Below are 23,573 nucleotides of genomic sequence, written 5' to 3' on the forward strand. Positions count from 1 at the left end.
GCAAAAGAATTGAATTTTTGACGAAACAAATGCCACGGTCTTACAACATCGCCCAAAACTGCACGCTCACACCACCCGCAACGGTTCCAGTAAGGAAAAAAACATCAGTTTCCGTCAGTTGGCCATTCAGTTGACCCGCGTTGACACTCAGTGCGTCGTGACGACATCCCGTACGGATCGCGACCCGACGATCATTGTATGCGATGACGCATTCCACCTTCGGCTCCGTTCCGCATATGTCAAGAGTTGGGGTGGGGGCGTGAGCAAGGCGGAGGCAATCGAAAAGCACGAGAGGCTCCCTCCCGCACCCGTGCACCACACATTAAGCTGCGCGTGCAGTCGGCGCACGCGGAAACAATTTGAGCGATGTCGGCGGGAAGCGGAAGAGAGGAGGAGGCTTCGAGGTTGGTGTCCCTCGATGAGGTGCGGAAGCACTGCACCAGCGAAAGCACGTGGATCGTCTTGCACGACAAAGTCTACGACGTGACCAGTTTCCTGGACAAGGTCTGTTGCGCGCGGAGCTCCCAGCTGTGTGTGCGGGCGTCCCCTAGGCGGGCACAGCCTTAAGCGCTTGTAAAACTACTGCACTGGGGGGAGACAAAGGTGGCATGGCGTGGTGCTGTCCTCCCAACACCACTGGCCTCGGCCGTAGAAGATGTTGGCGAACAGCACTTGTCCCAGCAATGTCTTTTTACTACCGTGTCAATGTCTCTTGAACCGCATCACCACATGTGGTGGAAACGATTTGTGATGTTGCAGCGGCTTTGTGCAGTCTGTAATCATATAAAGCAAATTGTATCGTTTTCTTGGATGCAAGAAGGAATGTTGTTATCGTCTGTGCTGTAACAATGTTTGCAATGTGATCGAGTTATTCATTTAAAACATTCCGTCCGGTAACTGCCCTGAGTAGCTTACTTAAACGTGTTGTACTGTGATGCGTGTTTGCATTTCACAATTGATGAAAATGTATATGCATTGTGTACGGTATATTGCTTACATTGACATAGATGTCAACCCATGCGGTTTACCCGTATTCTTGTACAGGGAGATTGAGTTTTCAGTTCCATACGGCATACAGCCGTTTCAATACGGGCAAAGAAAATGTGTCTTGTGTTTCTCCCTTGTGATGGGACTTTGTAGGATGAACGTTGCGATTTATAAGGGCACGGGGTCTGAATTGGTCTGTAATAAGAAGGCGCTGATAAGGGGTTGACAGGTATGAATTCAGCCAGTTTCAATCCACTGCTGAATTAAGCTATATCTTTGTTGACAATTGTAATATAGTTGTAAGACTCCATATCTTGTTAGATCATCCCTGCTTATGAATATCAACCATATATGATAATAGGTTTTACCCTTTTATCTGGAAACAACCATATATATACGCCACAAATTACTGTGTGCACTTTCTGCATTTACCCCATTACAGTACATTGCTGGCCAGCGGTTGTGAAGTATGGTAAATTTATATTCTTGGTTATTATTTTATTGTTTCCCTTCTACGTGACTTTACCGAAAGAATCAATAATATGGATCCCTGCAGTCAAGATAGCTTTAAATAAAAACTTATGGTAAATTTATTTAGAAAGTGTTGTAAATGTATTAGTGTGCTTATCACGATAATTGTATGATGTGCCATTCAAAGTTAGTTTGCTAAACAGGTTCGGCAGGTCTGGTTGATTAAACTGGCCGAGTTCCGTAATTTAGATTATTTTGCTGCTATAAATGTCCACATGATCATTAGCAACTCTGTTGAGCTATCATTTGTGGCCAGGTCGCTTCTGAAAAGCATATATTCATTGTATCAATTCGTGTGCAATTTGTAAGGGCGCGGTGGCTAAAGGTTATAATCCCTTGTTCATCGTGACGCCCTTTTTACTTTGATGTCTCAAAGCGTCACGGAGATCACGTGATGACGTGAGGGTTCTGCCTTTGTAGTGAGGGTTGTGAGTTGACGCCGAGGAGGGGGGAGGAGGCGCCTCGGCCCCCCATGTGGAGTGACGTCACCCGCTAATTATTATGAATGGACGTGGGGGGGTGTCCATTTGGAGGACGTCACCTGCTCATGAATATTAATGAGGGGCTGGTCGATGTGGAGTGACGTCACGAGCGTTAAGGACAGACACTCCTGGGTGATTATAGTAGGTATAGGTTAATAGCTCGGTGAGGTTTACCTGGTAAGTAAAACATTGTTTCATTTTATTTGTATACTGTTATAAAGTGTTTTAAAGTGATTTGTTTACCTCTCTACTTTGCACTCCGTTCGTGTCTGTGGATTGTTTGTTGTTGTAACGTTCTGACCTGCCCCTACTGGACATCTGTGAAAAAGAGCTTTATAGCTCATCGGATTTCTCCAATGTAAATACATATTTTAAGTTTGGATCGTAACCTCTAAGTATCACTTTCCTGCCACTCTCGCTGGCCACACTGATAACATCACACCGCGTATTTAAGGCCTAAGACGGGAGGATATTTTCACAATTCTGGCAACTGCCTGATGATGCTGGTTGTAGCTGTCGGTGAAACAGAATCAGAATGTGTATTTATACTGGAGGCATCCGATGAGCTATCAAGCTCTTTTTCACAGATGTCCAGTTAGGGGCGGGTCGGAACGTTACAGCAACAACCAACAATACAAAACACGGCAGCAGTGAAAAGTCTAGAAAAGTTCAGCAACTCACTCGCATGTGGAGGGATAAACCGGAGGACCTGAAGACAAATTCACGCAATCACGGGGAGAACGCGCAAACTCCAAAATAGAGAGTAGGCGTCAGGGTCGGGATCAAACCCAAGACCTCCTGTACACCAGGCAAGGTAGTCAGCATCTCGCCACTGTGGCGCGCCTCATTCATTAGGCATTGTCTCTCTCCGCAACTGGGCAATCGCATGCCACTCGATGACCCCTCTCGTGCGTTAGCCCTCTTCCAACTTGAGAGGCAGTGTTTGGAGGGCCGCGTGAAGGTGCGTGTTATTTCCTGTAATGCGCGTGTACGTGTTGGGTGGTGGTGACGGTGGCCTTGGTGATCTGCAGCAGTTGGCCCTCAGATGCCAGCCTCTACATCCAGTATTTGCTATCGCTTCCAAGGCTGCTGTCTGCCCTTGGGGTGAGATTCTGTTCCAACGGGCAAGGTCTTTTTTTCCTTGTTATTGCTTGGACAGTGTGTTCCGTGTTGCATGAGAAATTGCATTTTTTGTGTTTTTCATATCCACCATCCAGTCATCATCATCATCGGCAACGATCTATCCACAACTGGATTGAAGACCTCCTCCCTAAGTCGTCACCATCCCTCGCGGTCTCGCGAAGCAACAATTGGGCTAGCGCAGGGGTCGGCTAGCTGCGCCTCCGTAGCCTCATGCGGCTCTTTAATTACTACTTTGTGACAGTAATTTATTAAGTTCAACCACCGTATCATGGAACCTTTTTGCCAGTATCGAAGTGTGAAAAAATAGGAATAGGTTTCACCCTTTCTGGCAATGAAGGAGGGAGGAGGTGTTAAGATGTTCAAACACCAAATATATACCTTTGCCAGGGAATCAAGTCTGCATTGACCACACACAGTGCTTGTGGTGAACAAACATGCTCTGATAATTACGGATGCATTGTCTTTGAAACTGATTGGCCTACAGCAGAGACGGCCTTCTTTATGGTCTTGACTCACCGCCAGTGTCAAATCAGAGAACACTAATAGGTCCCTGCAGGGTGGGCTGGTAGGAACATTGGAATTTTGCGCAATTTTATTTTTACACCCCAACAGCACGAGATTTCACTTCGTTAAAACAGCACGAGATTTCACTTCGTTAAAGTATTGAAAGGGGACGGACGGACGGACACATTAAGCTATTGCAGGCTGGTACACTCAGTTTACAACTTCGTTCCTACCAGTAAAAGGCGAACAGTTCAAAGACAATGGACGTATCAGTGCACTTACAGCTCGGGGCGAGCCGCTATATCATGTGACCCTTTTTAGCAGTATCAAAATATGAAAAAAATAAGAAGAGGTTTTACCCTTTCTGGCAATAAAAAAAACACAGGCGTTAAGATGTTAACCACCGTCTCATATTCACATGCTCTTGGAGTACGGTATTGAGTTGTTTGACTGAATTCTGATCTAGCGGCGTGCACATGAGTTGATCCCGTTGCGCAATCTCCGCTGGGTGGGGGGGGCACGTTCACCCCGGGGGCTGCTGTCTCGTCATCAGTCTTGACCACCGGCCATCGTCCCTTCCAGCTGCACCTCCTGCCGGAGCCAAATTGCTTTTCCCGTTCACTTTGAACGTCTTCCATTTGATGTTAGTTTTTTTTTATCCGCATTGTTTTAAGTGCGAGATATCAAGATGCTATACAGGAGAGTGGGGACAGGGGGGGATCAAACTGAAAAAGAACTTTGATGGGAGAGTAGGGGTAGCTTTGTGACGAAGATGATGACGACAAGCAGGGGCGGAGCCAGGGGGGATGACAGGGGTGACATTCTGCGTATAAGTGTACGACACTCGGTCTGGCGGACTCCGTGCAACTGCAATGTCAGAGTGTGTCGCCAACCGATGGCGTCTAGTTCAACAGCCTGACTCTCTGAATCATTCTTGAAATTAACATTTGTTGAATGTCACCCCAGCCTGAAATCCTGGCTCCGCCCCTGACGACAAGGCTCCAGCAGAGTAAGAATAGGCGATACGGCTTTTGTTGGGAAGGGATTCTTAAGCGGAGGAGGAGGAGGTCTCGAAGAGAAGGACAACGTCGAAAACGCAGACACAGCGGCAGGAGTTGCAGACATCAAAGGCGGCAATGGGTGCAGGAGGTGCCTACATTAAGTGGAGGTTGCATGTTGACGAGCCGTGTAGTGATAGTGGTACACCGATTCACCATTTATCAGTTATTCTACAATGCATACATCGAATTGATGAAAATGAAATGCATACTCTTCGTTTCTTTCGGCAAAGTCACTTAGGTAGACAAAAAAATAGATCACGACGTTTCGATAGCAACACAAGCCATCGTCCTCAGGTGAAACAATACAGCAGGCGGACTGCTGAGGCAGGAGAAAATCTCCTCGACCGAGAGGAAGCCCAGGACCGGTTCAGATAATCGTCACTAGCGTCGGCCGTGAGCGGGAATCGAACTCGGGTCGCCAGGTTCGTAGCTCAGCGTGCTAACCGCTCCGCCACCGCTCCCCACGACACAGGCACACAGACACAACACAACTGGCCAAGGTCACGTGCGCGTGTGCACGGTTAAGCCCAGCACCACATCAAACAATACCAACTGCAACGATTTACCGCCGCTGCCCCCCCACCTCACCCACTGATTTGGATGAATTGTCACCTCGTTGTTATTGTGAGAAGATTACATGATTGAAAATTGCCTCGGCAGTCCGCCTGCTGTATTGTTTCACCTGAGGACGACATCGAAACGCCGCGATCTATTATTTTGTCTACATACGTGACTTTACCGAAAGAACCAAAGAGTATGGATTCCTGCAGTCACGAAAGCTTCAAATCAAGAATGAACTGTATGTCAAGTGCTTAAATACATACAAATGTTATGTTCGTGCCACATTTCCAATGAGCGAAGATTAAAAAAAAACCGATAGCACAGATGAGACCGTTCAAATAAAACACAATTTTCAATCATTTAATCTTCTCACAATAACAATGAAGTGCACACGCGCGCGTGACCTTGGCCAGTTGTGTTGTGTCTGTGTGTCTGTGTAGTGGGGAGCGGTGGCGGAGCGGTTAGCGCGCTGCGCTACGAACCTGGCGACCCGAGTTCGATTCCCGCTCACGGCCGACACTAGTGACGATTATCTGAACCGGTCCTGGGCTTCCTCTAGGTCGACTCAACCTCAAATGAGTGCAATATGGGACCTATCAAATGAGTACCTGGTGCGGTGTGTAAACACAGCCACTGGGGAGACAAAGGCGGCCGGGCGTGTTGTTGGCCACCCACCCCCTCGTGTGCCGTGCCGGACTTCATAGTTGCTCACGAACAGCACTTGCCCCAACACCGTTTAGGCTACGTGGGGGATCTTTGTCTTTATGCGTGTTACGGTGGTGGCACGGCGCCCTCTCAGCACCCAGGGGGCACGGCCGTCCTGCTGGACCGCGGAGGCCAGGACGCCACCAACGTGTTTGAGGACGAGGGCCACACGCTGGACGCGCGCGAGCTCGCCAAGGGATTCGTCGTCGGCAAGGTTCACCCGGTGAGCGACTTGCGCGGGCGTCGATGAGCGGTAAAGCGTAAACAAAAATAAAATAAAATCGTTAGATCGAAAATAAAATCCACACGCTCGCTCGTCGGTCTCGACGTGGTCTCGCCCAGCCTGTGCTTCCGTTAAGCTCCCAACGAATGCGCCTGCTACGTCCCAAACTGCGCCACAAATGAACCCGCAATACCTTGCTGATCTTGTCAAAGGAGCACAAACCATCACGCATACTCCGGTCATCTTCGCAGCCGCGCCTTTTGGCTGTCCATCGACGCTTCTGCGACCGTCTGGAACGCTCTTCCTTCCGACATTAGCATGCAAAAGTGCATTGGTTATGCACTTTAAAATTTTGATTGAAAACTTATTTCTTTACAACAGCTTTGTGTTTAGTTTGTTGCCCTTCCCCCGCACCTCCGATTAGCACGGTTGGCTACGTACGGTGAGAAAGAAGTTCAACATACTTACAACTACAGCGCAGCGCTTAACATTCCATTTTATTTCATTGCAATGTGCGCATCCCATTTGAATTCAATTTCCCCGGTAATTGTTTTGTGTACAGAAAGACCTAAAAATCCTGGAGAAGGACCGAGCCGTCGGTTTGAAAGAATCCAAGGTAAAACCAGCGAGCACCAATTCAGCATTATATATATCTACTGTATATAATAGATGACATTTCTGGCATTGGCCCTTCTTGATAGCAAATATTTTCATCAAAAGGCCATTGCCCCAAATACATGGCATATTATATATATTTAAAAATACTTTTAAGGCAGTGTTATTGACGAATGTGTTGAGTTTTTTTGTTATTTGTGCTTATGCACCGCTGCCAAAGCAGTGTCACAAAATACCTTATTTTATTCACGAATATAGTCTTCTTATTCGTCTTCGTCAGGTCACCAATCAACCCCACATGTGATTAATGGAAGCACAAACCTGCCATTATTGCTTGCTGCGGTGTGCTCAACGTTCTCAGATGCCTTCACGTTTTGGTAGCAGATGAGGCGAATGTTGTCTCAGATTTCATACAATACACTTATGGGAATATTGATCGTCGTCATCGTTGAGTACTTGCCACGGCCAGGGTGATCTCATTTGTATTCACCTGCGTCTGCCCCCCCCCCACCCACAGGCAGACAGTGTTGTACAACAAGAGTCAAGGTATGAGTTTAAAAGACACTAAGTACTTTTGTTGCCATGTGCGTGACGTGTTAGGCTATACAAAAAAAAACCCTTCAGTGTACTTAGCCAGTGTGTGGTAATAGCGCCATTTCATTTACATCACGTGCTTTGTATCAAAATTAGCGCCCCACTCGCAAAGATTCTGACCATGCCTTTCATCTCGTGAGACAGCAACAAGGTTAAATAAAACAAAGTTTTAAAACCCTTTTGATTCCATTGCATGCTGGGACACTTTTTTGTTCAGAATACCCTACTTCGTGTCATCAGTAACTGTTGATAATTTATAGACGGCGCACTATGGCCAGCTCCTGTCATATGATGTGATCTCTTAATGTCTGCAGGCAAAGACACACGCGCATGCTTTAGCTGTGAGTCTCCATCACGGTAGCGTACGGTATTGTGAAGCGTTATAAACTAACAACCTGAGATCGATTCCTGGCCATGGCTCACGGCAGTCGAAAGTTAAACCCTCAACCGGTCTTGGGCCCCTTCATGAATCCACACTGACCAATGTGGCGTAGGAAGGTCATCATCCAGCAGTGGATTAACACAGGGCTGTAAGATCAAGTTGCATTTTTGTATCCGTTTTGTACAATGCATGTGGTCGAACACTCGTCCGTTTTGTTTGTCATTTTATTCTTCGCCACAATTTGCAAAACTGCACACAATATATTTTGCACAATTCTGCTCTACGGTAAGGATACATGGTACAATAAGTGTCACTCCACTGCTGGATGAAGGCCCTTTGCGTCATTGGGATTGTGCCATGTGGATGGGGGGTGGGGTTTGTCAGGATTTATGATTTAAGCATCTGAACCTGCTGTTAGTGACTTGCACTGTAATACCACCTAGTGGAATATCTCAGTAGTACAGTTGCTGTGTTTTTTTAGATAACTTGCTGATGAGATACCAAAGTTATTATTTTCTGCTAAGCTGGGTTTGCATTCGTTCAGGTTAAGCTGTTGAAGGACGATACTTATCATATGGATAACCTATACGTGGTATTTAGGTTTATACATAAACAGGCTGTTAAAATATGACTCCAAAAAGTAACGTATTTACTCTGTCGCCTTCGTACTTGGCAGAGTTAACAACATTTTTTTTAATTTTGCTCTTCCCCCCCCCATTTCAAACAACGTAACTTTGAGGAACCTCCTCGTGATCCCCACAGGCCTCAACGATCTTAATGGGAGTAAGGCAACCTCCTCTGAAAGACTTTGTGCTCTTAACATTTTACGTTAATTCGTGTCTACATACACAGATACTACTACGCTATTGCTCGTGCGCATTTTTTGTACATGCATTTTGTTTCTTAGTTCATGCCTAGTTAGCCTAGTGTGGTCTTCCGAGTTAGGCCGCACTACTACAGGTGTCTTCCGCAGGCGTGTGACTGCAAACACCTTAGTGCCAAATGTGCTTGAATCTGCCAAACAGTTGAATTATTTCGATTTAAAGCTTTCGTGACTGCAAGGATTCATCTTCTTTGGTTCTTTCGGTAAAGTCACGTAGAATGAGAATAAAATGATAAAATAAAACAATAAAATTCTCACGACGTTTCGGCCACAACATTGTAGCTCTGTCGACCCAACAGGTTGTTCCTTTCACCTGAAGAAGGCCACTTGTGTTGTGGCCGAAACGTCGTGAGAAATTTTATTGTTTTATTTTATTATTTTATTCTCATTCTACGTGACTTTACCGAAAGAACCAAAGAAGTTGAATTATTCGTACCTTCACCTACCAATCATTATATCCGCTGTCATGGAAATGTGGAATTTCCCACCACTCGCGTTGCCGGGGGTGGCAATGACTGGTTACTGATGAGCGAGGTGACGAACGGGTAGGGGAAGTTGGGCAGGGGGATGGTGGAGTTAATGATGGGGAAGGGAGGGGGAGTTGGGGTAAAGCGAGGGATAATCAGTGAGTGAGTTTTAAGGGAAGAACGAAAGATCGACGGTGAGGCTGATTGTTTGACATGTGGGAGGTAGTTTGTTCCAGTGTAAAGGGGTCGAAAGTGAGAAAGAACGGCATCGTGATTGGGCACAGGGAGGAGGAACAGAGACAGCTGGGCTGGGATTGTTGTGAACGAAGAGGGCGAGAAGGGGCATCGGGTGAAACAGGGTAATCGAGATAAGTTGGGGCGAGACCACGGGAGAGATTTGTAAACGAGGGGACCTGTCTGGTGTGACCCTCCCCGCCGCCCCCCCCCCCCCTCTCCGTGTGCGGTGCAGGGCGTTCCCTGGGTGGGTGATTCCCTCGCTGCTGGTGCTCTTCATCTCCATGCTGTTCCTGTGGCTGGTGCCGAATCTCTCCACTTCGGAGGCAGAGCCGGAGCAGTAGTGAATCCTGCATCGCGCGCTCCCCGTGCTCGGTGACCTCCCCAGATAGTGAAAATCCGCCGCCGTACCCAGTGCCGGATTAAGCTAGTGCGGGGCCTGTAGCATATGTTATAGAGGGGCCCTAAATTAAAAAATTTAAAACACGTAAATATTAAAACGCATACATTTTTTACTTGCATAGTAAAGTAATTGTATTTTTTTAATTTGCTATACAGCCAGGTAATACGACAAATCGCTAACCTTAAACACCCAGTCATTCATAAGAGTTGAAGGCAGTATAGTACTATAGTAATAGAGCGAGTGCAGAATCACTGAACCGGAATTAATAGCTTGAATGCATTTAGCGCGGGGCCCTTTAAAGTACGGGGCCCGTAGCCATTAGTTGCTTTTGCTACTAGGATAATCCGGCACTGGCCGTACTATGACCTCTGTCTCACGTGTGGAAACCAACGGCAGCCTCTTGTTACTGAAGCCGTGTGCTCAGAAATGGCCTTAACCATTGTCGAGGCTGTTGTGATGGGTTATTTTTATAAGGTGGTTGTGCCATACGGGTGGCAGGATGCCTTCATTAATATCGATTTTCATCATCAAGCGCACGACACATGCATCGAATTGCGTGTATCAAAATCTATATTTTTAGATGAGAATGTCGTATTTAATTTGTTCACATCTCGGCTGCTGCCACGAGAGGCACTATCATTCACTGCCAGATTAAACAATATAATGTAATCTATATACATTCTGAAGTAATTGGTGGCGAGATTAATTATACAACCCGTAGTGCTGTGTATACTAATAACTATTGGGTTGCGATTGTTCTATTGTTGTTCTTTGCTGTTAAGGTTTTCACTTATATCTGTTGTGACAGTTTGTCAATTTATAGTGTGGAACATTGCAGCGATGTTGTACGGTAAAAAATAAGTTGTACCAGAGAAATGTTTTGTGTATTAATCATGTTTATGGATGCTTCATGATGACAACAATGCACGATAAATCATTTTGCAATGGAACGTAAAATCAGAATGCGGATAAATTGATGTGTTAATTGTAAAGAAAACCATGCACCGAATAACAGCGTCGTGGTTTGAACAAATATTCAGTCTGAAGCCAATACGGTTTATTACAAATTGAATGAATGAACAGTGGGGGAGGTGTATATGCGGATGGGATACTCGGTGACCTTGAACGTACGTCTTAATTTGTACTGTTACCATTTATAAAGGTGTAATGCGTGTCCAAGGAAACATGTTGAAGTAGAAAAAAAATCACTTTTGGAAAGCATTGGAATAAAAATGTCACAAACATCACGATATCAGTGTTATATATTTGTACCTATTTAAAAATCCTATACTCGGTTACCAGCTTAAATCCTATGATGTACTAATCACTAATCGGCCTACGTTATGACCGACTCTAGATCGGTTTATTTGCAAAAGTAACATGTTATTGCGATATAGGTCATGTAAAATAAGATAAGTAAAGGTGTAGGAATCGGAAAGTTAATCTACAGACCAAGCCAAGAAAGAAACCCCACTTTACTCTGGGATTTATGCTGGATGAGAGTACAGATTCAACTAGAGCAGGCTAAATTAGGTTAAAACTACATCTGCATATTTCATAAAATGCGTGCCATAATTCTGCAGTCCACAGGCAAAGTGACAGTAAATGTTTCATTTTGCGAGAGATTGGAGCAAATGCATATCAGCCGACACAAAATTTGGGGCAATGTTGAACAATCTTTCGTGATGGTTTCAAGATCTCGGGGCCTGATTAACGTTAGCTACTTTGTCCACAAACTCTGCCACCTTTTTTGGTGGAATTGGCGGACGACTAATCGGAAGCTCTGCCCAATTTGGCAGCTTGCAATTCACGGTGGAGGGGTGGCGGGCAAGGCGATTTCACATCAAAAAGAGCTTATTCTGATATTACTGTGGAAGGGGCCCGAAGTGGGTTAGGGTAAGATCGGAGTTAGGAAGGAGCCGAGTTAAGGTGGAAAGTTTCCACCATCGTTGTGGCACTTGCGCTTTGTGGGGGGGGGGGGGGGGGTGAGGTTTGTGGGGGGCCAACAATGTGCAGGCGTGCGTGGTGAGCCATCTCGCCACATCATTCACGAGTGTGCTCTTCATCTCCATCCTGTGACAATTTGGTGGCATTTTGTTGCTCTTAAGACTGCGTGAGAAGTGGCAGAATGGAGGCAACGTACATGGGTGATTGTGACCGTCATCATGACGATGTTGATCATCAGCATGATAATGACGATGTTGCCAATGCTGCTAACGACGAAGACGAAGCGGAAGACGTCGTATCATCGGGAAAGCCTCACTTGAGTTTCACCTCGCCCCATGTATTGGACTGCCTCCACCCTTCCAGCTCGAGAGTGAACCGCTACCTACGCCTGCCACACGGGGGCCCCCCACTCCCACCCAACAATTCCCCGATCCGTGCGCATCACACGTCGTACATGCACATGAAGAGGTGGCGCCCGTCGCACGAGCTGTCCCACCACGCGCCGTCGCCGATGGTGAAGCCCACGCAATTCTCGGCGCGCCCGCCGTTGGGCTGCAGCGCCGGCGGGCCGCGGTGCCAGGGCGCGTAGACGGCACGCGCCCCGTCGGCGACGTGCAGGTACACGCCCTCGAGTCGCTCGTCCGTCACGCCGATCCACACCAGCCAGTTGCCGGCGACGGCCGTCTGCGCGTAGCGAGCGAGCGCGTCGTTGGTGCCGGAGTCGCGGGCGGAGGCGAGCTGCCCGCCGCCGGCGCGGCACGCGGCCAGGGCCTCCGGGTGCGAGCGGTACTCGCGGAAGAGGAGGTAGCAGCGGCCGGCCAGGCGGCGTCCTCGCACGCAGCCTGGGGAGGGACGCGTTGGGAGCCGTTGAGCGTGTGCGAGTGTAGCGGGGAGCGGTGGTGCAGCGGTTAGCGCCGCGCTGCGCTACGAACCCGGCGACCCGAGTTCGATTCCCGCTCACGGCCAACACCGGTGACGATTGTCTGAACCGGTACTGGGCCTACCCTAGGTCGACTCGGCCTAAAATGAGTACCCGGTGCGGTGTGTAAACATCGCCACTGGGGAGACAAAGGCGGTCAGGCGTGGTGCTGGCCACCCACCCCCTCGTGTACCGTTCTGGCCTTCGTAGGTGCTCGCTAACAGCACTTGCCCCTACAGTCTGTTAAGACTATATGGGGGATCTTTGTCTTTGTGTGCGCGTGGGAGCGGTAGTGCAGCAGGTAGTGCTACGTTGCGCTACGAACTCGCCGACCCCAGTTCGAGTCCTGCTCATGGCCACCACCATCCAGCCCAGAAGAATTCCCTCATCAAAACACTGCACCATAGGGCCCGTTGCATCTCCGACCAGCATCACCTAGCCAGTGAGCTGGAGCGCATACACCAAGCCCTCAGGATGAAGGGATATTCTGACCGTACAATCCGCAAAGCTGTCTCTTGGGGAGACAACCTTCTGAGGATCCAACCAATACCATCACTTTGCCATACATAGCAGAGGTTACCAAAAATATTTCCAAAATCTTAAAGAAACACAAGATCCAGGTTCGTTTCAACACAGTACACAAAATCCGTGATTTTATCTCATCTGTAAAGGATGTGATTCCTGATATGCAATACCCAGGTGTCTACAAGCTGAGTTGTGGCTGTGGCAGCAGTTAAATTGGGGAAACGAAACGACATGTCTCGGACCGCGTTCGCGAACACATGAAGCCATCCAGATATATAAACACAGACAGCAACTTCAACCGAGAAGATGGGTACAAACTGAGCAATCATTGGAAGGACGTTATTAACCAAGTAAAGTCTTAACTGACTATGATGTTTCCATCCTACCTGCCTATGTCAGCTGTTAGTTCCGACTCTGTGTCTCTGCAGGGTCCCACTCTCTGCCCCGCCCCCTCTTCGCCCCTCCCCCCAGTGACTCGGGTGCTGCTGCGGGGTCCCACTCTCTGGCCCGCCCCCTCCCCTTCTCTCCCCCCCCCTACCGCCGAGGCTTACTATATAACCTCGTGCCACGGCAGTTCTCTCGCCCACTTCAGCAGTTTCTTCTTGCTGTGTTTGTTTCACACCTGATGACGATTGCTTGTGTTGCGATCGAAACGTCATGATCTATTATTTGTCTACCTACGTGACTTCACCGAAAGGACCAAAGAGTGTGCAACCAATCTCAATTATTATTATTTTAATATATACTGAGCACGCCTACCTACCGAAGCCCTTTGACAATTGAGGAGGAAGGGGAGGAGGAGTAAAAAAAAACAGAGAACCACCAAGAAAAAAAACCGATTGTAACCCGTCAAGGCAGTGACAAAGAACTGACCCACGAGACGTCCGATCTCGCGCTCGTGCCTGGCGGAGAGCGACGTGACGTTGGCGAGACCGCCGTCGAGCTCGCTCAGCTCGGCGCTGGCTCGCTTGGCGCGCCTCTCCGCGTCCTCCAGACGCGCCTCGAGGCGACGCACGACGGCGCTCAGCTTCGGCAGCTCTCGCTCCTGATGCTGCAGTCGCTGGTCTGCAAAGGCGGGGCGGGGAGGGGCAGCAACATCAAAGAATAAACTCCCTTCAAATAACGTAGAATGAGAATGAAATAATTAATTGATAAAATAAAATAACACAATAATATTCTCACGACGTTTCGGCCACAACACAAGCGGCCTTCATCAGGTGAAGGGACGAGACTGTCTGGAGGACTCCAGCTTGTGTTGTGGCCGAAACGCCGTGAGAATATTATTGTGTTATTTTATTTTATCAATTAATTATTTTATTCTCATTCTACGTGACTTTACCGAAAGAACTAAAGAAGATGAATCCTTGCAGTCACGAAAGCTTTAAATCGAAATTCCCTTCAAATAAGTTTTAAAAAAAAAACAACGGATTTATTAACAACTTCGTTTAACTCACGGTCGAGAAGTAACGTCGATGATGCGGCGCCTGTTCCCACATCAACGCTTATCTTGAATTAGTTGATTACTTTATAAATTAATCTTCAATGTACAACTTTTGTTTGTGTTGGAGTGAGGGTGCCCGTAACTCGTTGACACGGAGCGTGCGCGCCTGAGACACGCGGCGCTTGCTTCTTGGGCGAGGTGATTCCAGAGTTTGGGGACTGCGGCGTTTTTGACTTACACGCAAATATATAAATAAATAACTAGCTTTCCTACCCGGCTCCGCCCGGGACTTGGATTCACCACGCCCAGCCGCCTTTGTCTCCCCAGTGGCGATGTTCTACACACCACACCAGTTACTCGTTTGAGGCTGAGTCGACCTAGGGGAGGCCCAGGACCGGTTCAAATAATCGCCACCGGTGGTGGCCGTGAAGCGGGAATCGAACCCGGGTCGCCAGGTTCATAGCGCGGCGCGCTAACCACTACACTATAATGCGTTACGCCTCCACGTGCGTGGGTCACGTGACAGATTTGACGTCACAGCTCACTTGCCGTGCAAAAAATCTATGCATAATTGAGCTCCCCACCCCCCCAAAAGTGTATTTTTATAATTTTCGCATGGTGTAAAGTATGGAAAGTACCCACGTGGTAAATTTCAAGTTTGTTGCATGTCGGGAAGTACGCTAAACATTTTGAACAGACACACATAATCACAACTTTGCCTTTTAAATATGGAGATAAGGCGTCCATAAAAAAAACATGTAATTTGCTTTAAAGTAGCGAATCAATTGATTAATTGAGGCAGATTTTGATACAGGCATGCATTGTCACCGGATCTGAGTATGTGTGCAAAATTTGGAATTGATTGGACAACGGGAAGTGGACGAAATGTAGATTACAAGATTTGACCACGACACAGGAATCAAGTTAAGTAAAACCGTTGAAAAATATCCGCACTACGCCCACGCCAGTCTTCCGGTTGGTCTCTTGTGTAAGCTCTTGCAATGGGTGTGATCTGCGTACGACAACTGTCCGGGATAAAACTGGGGTTTTTGTTCTTGTTGTTGTTGTTTCTTCTCTCGGGTGAGATGGCGTTAAGTATAAATGCGTCGTGGAACTCGCCCTCACCAGCCGACGCAGCCAACCAAGTAAGGTTTGTCACGGAAACGTAACGTGCCAACCACCAGTTACTACTTCAGCACACCGGTGCGTTGGAGAGTAAACCCCACGACATTTACAATTCGAGAACGATGTTTTGCTGGTGATTACAACCAGCTTCATCAGGCGATTAGCCAAAAAAAAACATTATGATGGATAATAGTGGTTGCCAAAGCCTACGTGGTAAATATACAACAACGAACTCACATCGACAACGTTTAATTATTTCTCTAAAACTGTATAGAAGTGTTATTATTTTTAATTTAATGTGATTGCTCTTTGGGTGGCAGATTTGTGCCTGGTAGGCGTCACCTGTTAATCAAATATACATTCAGTTTACTTTGACGAATTGAATAGAGAAATGCATGAGATGGCCAGGTAGTTTCAAGAAGTCCACTTCAAAGCGCTGAGCCAGTATAACTTTGACACTGAATTTGAGTTCAATACATTTTAGAGGTATACACAATCTTCACTTTAACTGAGTCATAAGGCGCCGTTCAAAGAGGAGCAAATACATTTCGTTTATGTATTTTTAAAAGATGGGACAATCATAGGCGGGGGAGAAGAGATCTTAAGGCTGGGCCTCATAAGGGGCAGGGGAAGTCAAGAGCACGGATGGCTGGGTCGAAAAATGAAAACAGATTCTCAGCTGCAATGCGTGCTGTGTGCCTTGTGGTTCATACGCGTGTGGCTTCGATAAGGGAAGAAAAAAATCACTCCACGTACTTCTACGATCCCCACCATAAACTCGCACTGACAAGCGTTGGTGAAGTACGGTCAAATACCCGCCGCGACTTGCACAGCGTGCGGAGGCCCTCGACCGGCAGGAGATTGACAAAAAGGGCTGCACGTCTCCCACTCGTGTTGCACGTGCCACAATCCACATGCCCGTGTTGTACATCCACCGCTAATTGAGCGCATTGGCACTGGACAGAGGAAAGTGGAAACAAATGACGAAATGTTCGGTCGACACCAGCCGGGCTTATCTGCCCATGGATCGTGATGACTTCCACCTGTGGCATTGTGTGGTTGGCCGTGGCTTAGAGTGCAAACAATGAAATGGGAGTTGTTAACCCCCCACTACCCCACCCCCCCCCCTATTAAGGGCCGTCCATAAATGACGTCACGCACCTAGGTGGGGGAGGGGGGGTCAGACATTTGTGACGATGTGTGACGGGGGGGGGGGGGTTTGAGAAATGTGACGTCACATAAAAAATGCGCAACTTTAAATAAATATAGACAACACGTTCTACTTAATTAAATAGACTTTTTAATAAATGTTTTCTCCTACATCAGAGTGCAGCGCCACATTAAATACGCACTACAATGACAATAGTTTAAAGCGATTTGAAGCATGTTTACTTTTTTTGGGGGGGGGGGGGCAGAGCTTTGTGACGTCATATTTGAGGGGGGTCTGACTTTTTGTGACGCCGTGTGACGGGGGTCAAAAATCGTCCAAAATCGCGTGACGTCATTTATGGACGGCCCCTTTTAAAATTTCACTATTTTCATAACTCGGCACCCGGACTTATCCGCAGTTGCTCCAACTTCGCACTCGACAAGCTACGCCACTGCCTTCCACAGGCAAAAGAAAAGACAAAGATCCCCCGTATAGCCTTCATAGACTATAGGGGCAAGTGCTGTTAGCGAGCAGCACCTATAAAGCCCGGCACGGCCACACACAAAGGGGTGTGGGTGGCCAACACCACGCCCGGCCGCCTTTGTCTCCCCAGCGGCGATGTTTTACACATCGCACCGGGTACTGATTTGAAGGCTGAGTCGACCTAGGGGAGGCCCAGGACCGGTTCAAATAATATAGTCGTCACCGGTGTTGTCCGTGGGCGGCGATGGAACCCACACGCATGTTGCAACACAAACCCATTTTGAGGATGAGTTCGTGCAGCCACTCCGGGACGTTGCCCTCCATAGCCAAGTCCTCGACGTCTCCAGATCCCTGCCCCAGCAGCAGCAGGAGGAGCAGCAGCAGCGCCGCTCTGCGCTGTGCCTGGCCCCACATCCTTGTCTGGCGAGAACCCGCGGGAACATGAGATTTTGGCATTAATTTGCAGGTCATGCTCACCCCGTCCATAAATGACGTCACGCGATTTTGGACGATTTTTGACCCCACCCCCCCCTCACAAAAACTCAGACCCCCCCCCCTCAAATATGACGTCACAAAGCTCTGCCCCCCCCCCCCCCAAAATATATGCTTCAAATCGCTTTAAACTATTGTCATTGTAGTGCGTATTTAATGTGGCGCTGCACTCTGATGTTGTAGGAGAAAACATTTATTAAAACGTCTATTTAATTAAGTAGAACGTGTTGTCTATATTTATTTAAAGTTGCGCATTTTGATGTGACGTCACATTTCTCAACCCCCCCCCCCCCCCCCTGGTCACACATCGTCACAAATGTCTGACCCCCCCCCCCCTAGGTGCGTGACGTCATTTATGGACGGCCCCACAGTAGGAGCAGCGGCGGCCAAATGTCAAGCGTCGCTGGAAAGACGTGTGGCTCCACAGTGGCAGACTATTGATAATAATTCATTGTAAATGCGTATTAAAGCACCGTGTTTGCAAACAGCAGCAGCAATTGTTTCATGACCGCTGATGAGACCCAGCAGGTCGAAACTTTTGGGGCGGAACGATATTTGTTCTTAAGCTCGCGACACTTGCACACCTGTTGTATATGCAGGAATGAGTTTACGTGATAACAGCTGCCACTAAAGGAGCTGCCATTTACAGCATTCGGAGTATTCCACGCCGAGTTGAGTTAACAAAGAGCTCGCTTGTTGCAATATATTCTACTGGATAACATTATTTACAGTATGTTCGTCGAATATGCTGATGTACTAATATAGTGTAATTCTAACTGTATATAATTATGACGTGCAACAATGTAAGTATTGGTAAATTAATTTTAATACGCCATGGCTGGGTGTCAATTCTGGGAGAGTTTCATGGATTTCTTTAGCGAGGACATTTATTTTACATGCTCTGAAGATTCATTCAGTCTTTGCCGGACAAAAAAAAACCCCAACGTACAACATTGGAAGGCTGTTGGGAGAAATATGGTTCCACTTACACCATTACTTGTGAAAGTAAAATCTTGGCATTTGACTGATACGCTGGGTACTTGGTGCGTGTGGAGTTGTTATTTGTGTATTCTACACTTGTGATAAACACATGTACCAAAACAACGTATTATTATACGCCGCAGTTATTGCCAAAAAATATTAAGACTTTGCATAAAATGACTTGCAGTGACTCATTTCCAGTACAGTATAAACGTGGCACTGTACTGTAGTTTTAAGCGACGCACGTGGATCTTAACATTGGTTGTAGATGTTGTTTTCTGACTTTGTACACTCGTTTAAAAGCACCAAATTATTGTTGTTGTGGCATTACAACTTAAATCTGATTTTCAAACCCTTTAGCATTTGTCTATTCCTGTAGAGCGTCTATCATTATTGAACGGTTATAGCCTACTCAGTCATTCACCGTCTTGCTAATAGAGAGACAGTATAGTCGACAGCATACTGGATATCTGTGAAAAAGAGCTTAATACCTTATCGGATTCGCCCAGTCTAAGTAAAGATTCTGGTATGCCTACATTATTGGGAATCCTATATCATTATCATCATCAGCATCAGTCTTTATGTGTCCACTTAATGTATCCACTGGATACATGAAGGCATTTTCACGTTGTCACCATCCCTCAGGGTCCGTTTTTGATCTGTTTGTCCTCTGAGGTGTATTCTCGCCTTAAGCTGCCACTCCAACACAAGTCTCATCCATTAGCTATCATCCCTTCGAGTAATGTTTCTCCGATTTTTTTATTCTACCAGGTAAGGCCCACTGAGCTATGTAGCTTTTTTTCAAAAGCGCTTTGGCCATAAATGGTAAGGTCAACGAAATGTCTTTTCACGTTGGACATTTACAGCAGCCTAAAATACTCGAAACGCATGTTTCAAAATGTGGAGGGAAAAAACCGGAGGACCCGGAGAAAAATCCACACGAGCATGGGGAGAATATGCAAACTCCAAATATAGAGGCGTCAGGGTGACAATCCAACCCACGACCTTCTGAATACCAGGCGAGGTAGCTAACATCTCCCCACCATGGGACCACAAAGCTTGCATATTTTTGTTAGACATTCAATGGTATGTCTGATTTGTTTGTTCACCAATCTAGGTGTGTTTTTCTCTTTCCTTGGGCAAGAAGTTTAATTTTCGAGAAATGCATTACGTATAAAAACATAGGGTACGTGAATGATGCCACATTCTTACAGATTTATTATGCTGCAGGTTTACAGTCCTTGTAGTCTACTAAATGTTCACTTCACCCTTGAGGAGCCAACCAGGGGTGTAGAATGTGAAACACACACACACATCTGTTTTCACTTGAATGCGCCTGTTTTCAGACATTCTGGAAAGTAAATTTAAGCATACCACGGTCGTTCAAAGAAACTCCACAGACATAAGTCACACTTTACAAAAGAACATGCAGGAGCGGTAACATTTACTCCGCTGTTTGAGCGTCTATCAAAACGCTTTCCTAAAATCAACACCATATATATTGGAACGAATAGTGTACCCAGTTATGTATAAATATCCAGAGTAATTTAATATTTTTCATATGCCCTTTCCGTCATGTAATATGTGGACTCAGGAAATTGCGAGTGCTTGCATTAGGGTTGGATGAAGCATATGGTGCAGTGTTGACCCTGAATGTGTGTGATTCAGCTATGCGTGCTTCATGGAAAATGTCCCATTTCTGCGGCACAGTGGAGGTTTGTCTTGAGATGCCAGAATACACAGCACACTGATGGCTCACAGCGCTGATACATACTCAGATTCTGTACATTCATGCACCGTTACACCGCATGAACAATTCGATTGTGTAGGGTACAGTAGAAATAATTATTGTTTATAGCCCAAAACATCAAACACATCACCGGACGAGTTCGCCATCCACGCAAAACCCCGGCGGTATCGCTGCAAATCCATACATCCTCTACTGCCGCCTTGCATTGGTTGAAGGACCTTAACATTCAACTGTGACACCGATACTACAGGTTGCTTTCTGCTCTCATCCACCTCCCCATGCCTTACGAAAGAAGAAGAATAATTGTCAGCCCTTTGTCAAGGTGTGTAGGTCATGTGGCTTGTTTGACAGTGCTGTTGTGTTTGTTTTGTGACCCACGGAAGCAAACACCGGTTCGGACATCAATGGGCCAGCGATGTTAGCCAGGAATCCCGATGTTAGCCAGGAATCCCTGGTTCCGTACGCGTCCAATTCAAAGGACGGTACAGTATGTATAATTCAAACAGCGTTGCGTATTTTTTTTCAAAAATATAGAGAATGCAACGTTGAATGACTTTTGCTTCACATATTGGCTTACTTTAACCGAGTTATGGAACCCTTAGTGATACTCTGCATATTGCAGGAAACATCTGGATAATTGAAAGCTACACTCCTTAGTCATGTATATTACAAATTCATGTACTCTTTAAGTTTAAATACTGCAACAAATATAACACATTACGGTAGAATGTTGCTTTGTTTACAGTAGCAAACAATTTCTGCATGCACAATTTGTAAACAGTCAATTACGTGATTATACGTGGATGTGTAAACATGCACTAATGAGTGCGTATATAAATGTAAACAAAAGAGTTCAAAAAGGCAATAGACACATGCACATATAAACACTATGCGTGTCCAATAGCCATGCAATATAGTAGTAGTCGTTGCATGCATAAGTCACGTTGAGGGCATGCATAGTTCACCCAAGAAAAATCTTCCTTGACACTGCTGCTGCTGCTGTCTTGCTGATGTGAATCCTGCTATTCCTGTTGCTGTTATACTCGTGTTGCTGTTGTTGATAATGCTCCTCTGCTACTAATGTTTGCTCTTGCTGCTGCCGTCTGCTGCTGCTGCTTCCACTGCTGCTGAATGAATGAATGGGAAATGCTCCACCCAGCTGAGTAATCCCACGCCCAGCGAGTCTCCTCCCTAGCCAGAGGACAGCCAAACGTTGACCGCCCTCCAAGTGGCACCGCTTTCAGCAGGGGAAATGACGCCGAGAATAAACGATTATTAATACGGCGGGCGCGTTTTACGGAACGCTTGCTTCGGTCTGCTCGGTGTTGGGGGGTTTTCGACTTAAGGCACCACCACCACCATCATCACCACCACCACCATCATCACCACCACCACCACCATCATCACCACCACCAGCACCACGAGAGTGCACGGTGCTTTAGCATCAGTCGATATCAGGGGTCGGCAATCTGCGGAGCTGGGCCGAGTGACGCTCTTTCTTTGGCCCTTTTGGCTGTCCCCCTTTGCGGGCAGCCGTTCGAAACAACAACAACAAAACCTCTTAAACATAATTTAATGTATGGATAAAGTATTAAATATGGCAGGGAATGGGACACCGTGGAATGTCTTGGTGACAACAAAATGTACAGTCAACCTGTATGGTTAAAGAGGAACTAAGGTGGGACAACACGAAATGGACCCAGTTTATTCAATGATAAAAACAAATGTCAAGTCACAATGTGTTTGTCAATCTGCTGTATTGCTGCTGTGTTTGCGTTTCCAAGTAGCTCTACGTGTGATTCGGCTCTCGAATTATTTTGGTCAAAGACAAAAAAATAGTTCTTCATCTTTGAAAGATTGCCAGGCTAGGCCTAGCCCCCTATCTGGTTATGTTCGATTACAAATTTCCTAGTTCTTCATCTTTGAAAGATTGCCAGGCTAGGCCTAGCCCCCTATCTGGTTATGTTCGATTACAAATTTCCTATGCAGGATACAGTAATCCTATGATGTAGGTGGCGTGGGCAAAATAATCCCTGGCATTATAAAGGGGCATTCGTATGTTACATATACACCACGCTATATAGTGTGTGTATGAAGTCAGAGCAACTGTGCATTTTCATATGGGGCCGTCCATAAATGACGTCACGCACCTAGGGGGGAGGGTTGAGAAATGTGACAACACGTTCTACTTAATTAAATAGACTTTTTCTTAATCAAATATACTTTTTCTTATGTTTCTCCTACATCATCAGAGTGCAGCGCCACATTAAATACGCACGACAATAACAATAGTTTAAAGCGATTTGAAACATGTTTTATTTGGGGGGGGAGGGCAGAGCTTTGTGACGTCATATTTGAGGGGGGGTCTGACTTTTTGTGACGCCGTGGTGTGATGAGGGGGGGGGGGCAAAAATCGTCCAAAATCGCGTGACGTCATTTACGGACGGCCCCAAACCCCCCTCTTGTTCAAACCAACAATGGTCGGGGGTGGTTCTGAAAAATCGAAATTCTGACCACCCTTGACATCGCGTTCCATTTGCTGTTACACTGCGTGTTACTTCACAGGGGTGCTTCGTCACTGCGTGTGTAATAAAGTAGTTAATATCGGGAAGCCACTGGAGCCTTAGACTTTTAAATCGAGATTGAAAACTCATGTCGCTAGAACTGCCTTTTGTTTTTAGGGGCCGCCCATAAATGACGTCACACGATTTTGGACGATTTTTGACCCCCCCCCCCCCGCGTTACAAAAAGTAAGACCCCCTCAAATATGACGTCACAAAGCTCTGCCCCCCCCCCCACAATTTTTTTTTTATAAAACATGCTACAAATCGATTTAAACTATTGTCATTGTAGTGCGTATTTAATGTGCCGCTGCACTCTGATGATGTAGGAGAAAACATTTATTGAAAAGTCTTATTTAATTAAGTAAAACGTGTTGTCTATATTTATTAAAAGTTGTGCATTTTGATGTGACGTCATATTTCT

At 46.6% G+C, this 23,573-nt stretch overlaps 2 protein-coding genes across 2 annotated transcripts; one reads left to right on the forward strand and one right to left on the reverse strand.

Annotated features, from left to right (window-relative positions):
• The first annotated feature begins 165 nt into the window (after positions 1 to 165).
• On the forward strand, positions 166 to 11,019 carry LOC116945948 (cytochrome b5-like). Its single transcript, XM_032960653.2, has 5 exons — positions 166 to 504; positions 6,069 to 6,197; positions 6,760 to 6,813; positions 7,330 to 7,358; positions 9,608 to 11,019. Exons 1-5 carry the CDS (start codon positions 367 to 369, stop codon positions 9,714 to 9,716), a joined length of 459 nt encoding a protein of 152 aa, XP_032816544.2. The 5' UTR covers positions 166 to 366; the 3' UTR covers positions 9,717 to 11,019.
• On the reverse strand, positions 10,654 to 21,805 carry LOC116945947 (C-type lectin domain family 11 member A-like). The gene is made up of 4 exons (XM_032960652.2): positions 21,554 to 21,805; positions 17,641 to 17,785; positions 14,040 to 14,231; positions 10,654 to 12,564 (listed from the first exon to the last, which is right to left on the reverse strand). The coding sequence occupies exons 2-4, from the start codon at positions 17,777 to 17,779 to the stop codon at positions 12,164 to 12,166; spliced, it is 732 nt and encodes a 243-aa protein (XP_032816543.2). The 5' UTR covers positions 17,780 to 17,785; positions 21,554 to 21,805; the 3' UTR covers positions 10,654 to 12,163.
• Between the last annotated feature and the right edge of the window lie 1,768 nt (positions 21,806 to 23,573).

This window comes from Petromyzon marinus, chromosome 25, assembly GCF_048934315.1.
Source record: "Petromyzon marinus isolate PM22_M1 ecotype Great Lakes invasive population chromosome 25, UKy_Petmar_22M1.pri1.0, whole genome shotgun sequence".
NCBI classification, from domain to species: domain Eukaryota; kingdom Metazoa; phylum Chordata; class Hyperoartia; order Petromyzontiformes; family Petromyzontidae; genus Petromyzon; species Petromyzon marinus.

Bases quoted from the DNA above. Each gene is read 5' to 3' on its own strand.
- LOC116945948 (XM_032960653.2), top strand. From the start codon at position 367: ATGTCGGCGGGAAGCGGAAGAGAGGAGGAGGCTTCGAGGTTGGTGTCC. The intron at 505-6,068 runs GTCTGTTGCGCG...GCGCCCTCTCAG, and splicing joins TGACCAGTTTCCTGGACAAG to CACCCAGGGGGCACGGCCGT. The intron at 7,359-9,607 runs GTATGAGTTTAA...TGTGCGGTGCAG, and splicing joins GTTGTACAACAAGAGTCAAG to GGCGTTCCCTGGGTGGGTGA.
- LOC116945947 (XM_032960652.2), bottom strand. From the start codon at position 17,779: ATGTGGGGCCAGGCACAGCGCAGAGCGGCGCTGCTGCTGCTCCTCCTG. The intron at 14,232-17,640 runs GTTTGTGTTGCA...CCGCCTTTGCAG, and splicing joins CGAACTCATCCTCAAAATGG to ACCAGCGACTGCAGCATCAG. The intron at 12,565-14,039 runs GTCAGTTCTTTG...GTCCCTCCCCAG, and splicing joins CGAGATCGGACGTCTCGTGG to GCTGCGTGCGAGGACGCCGC.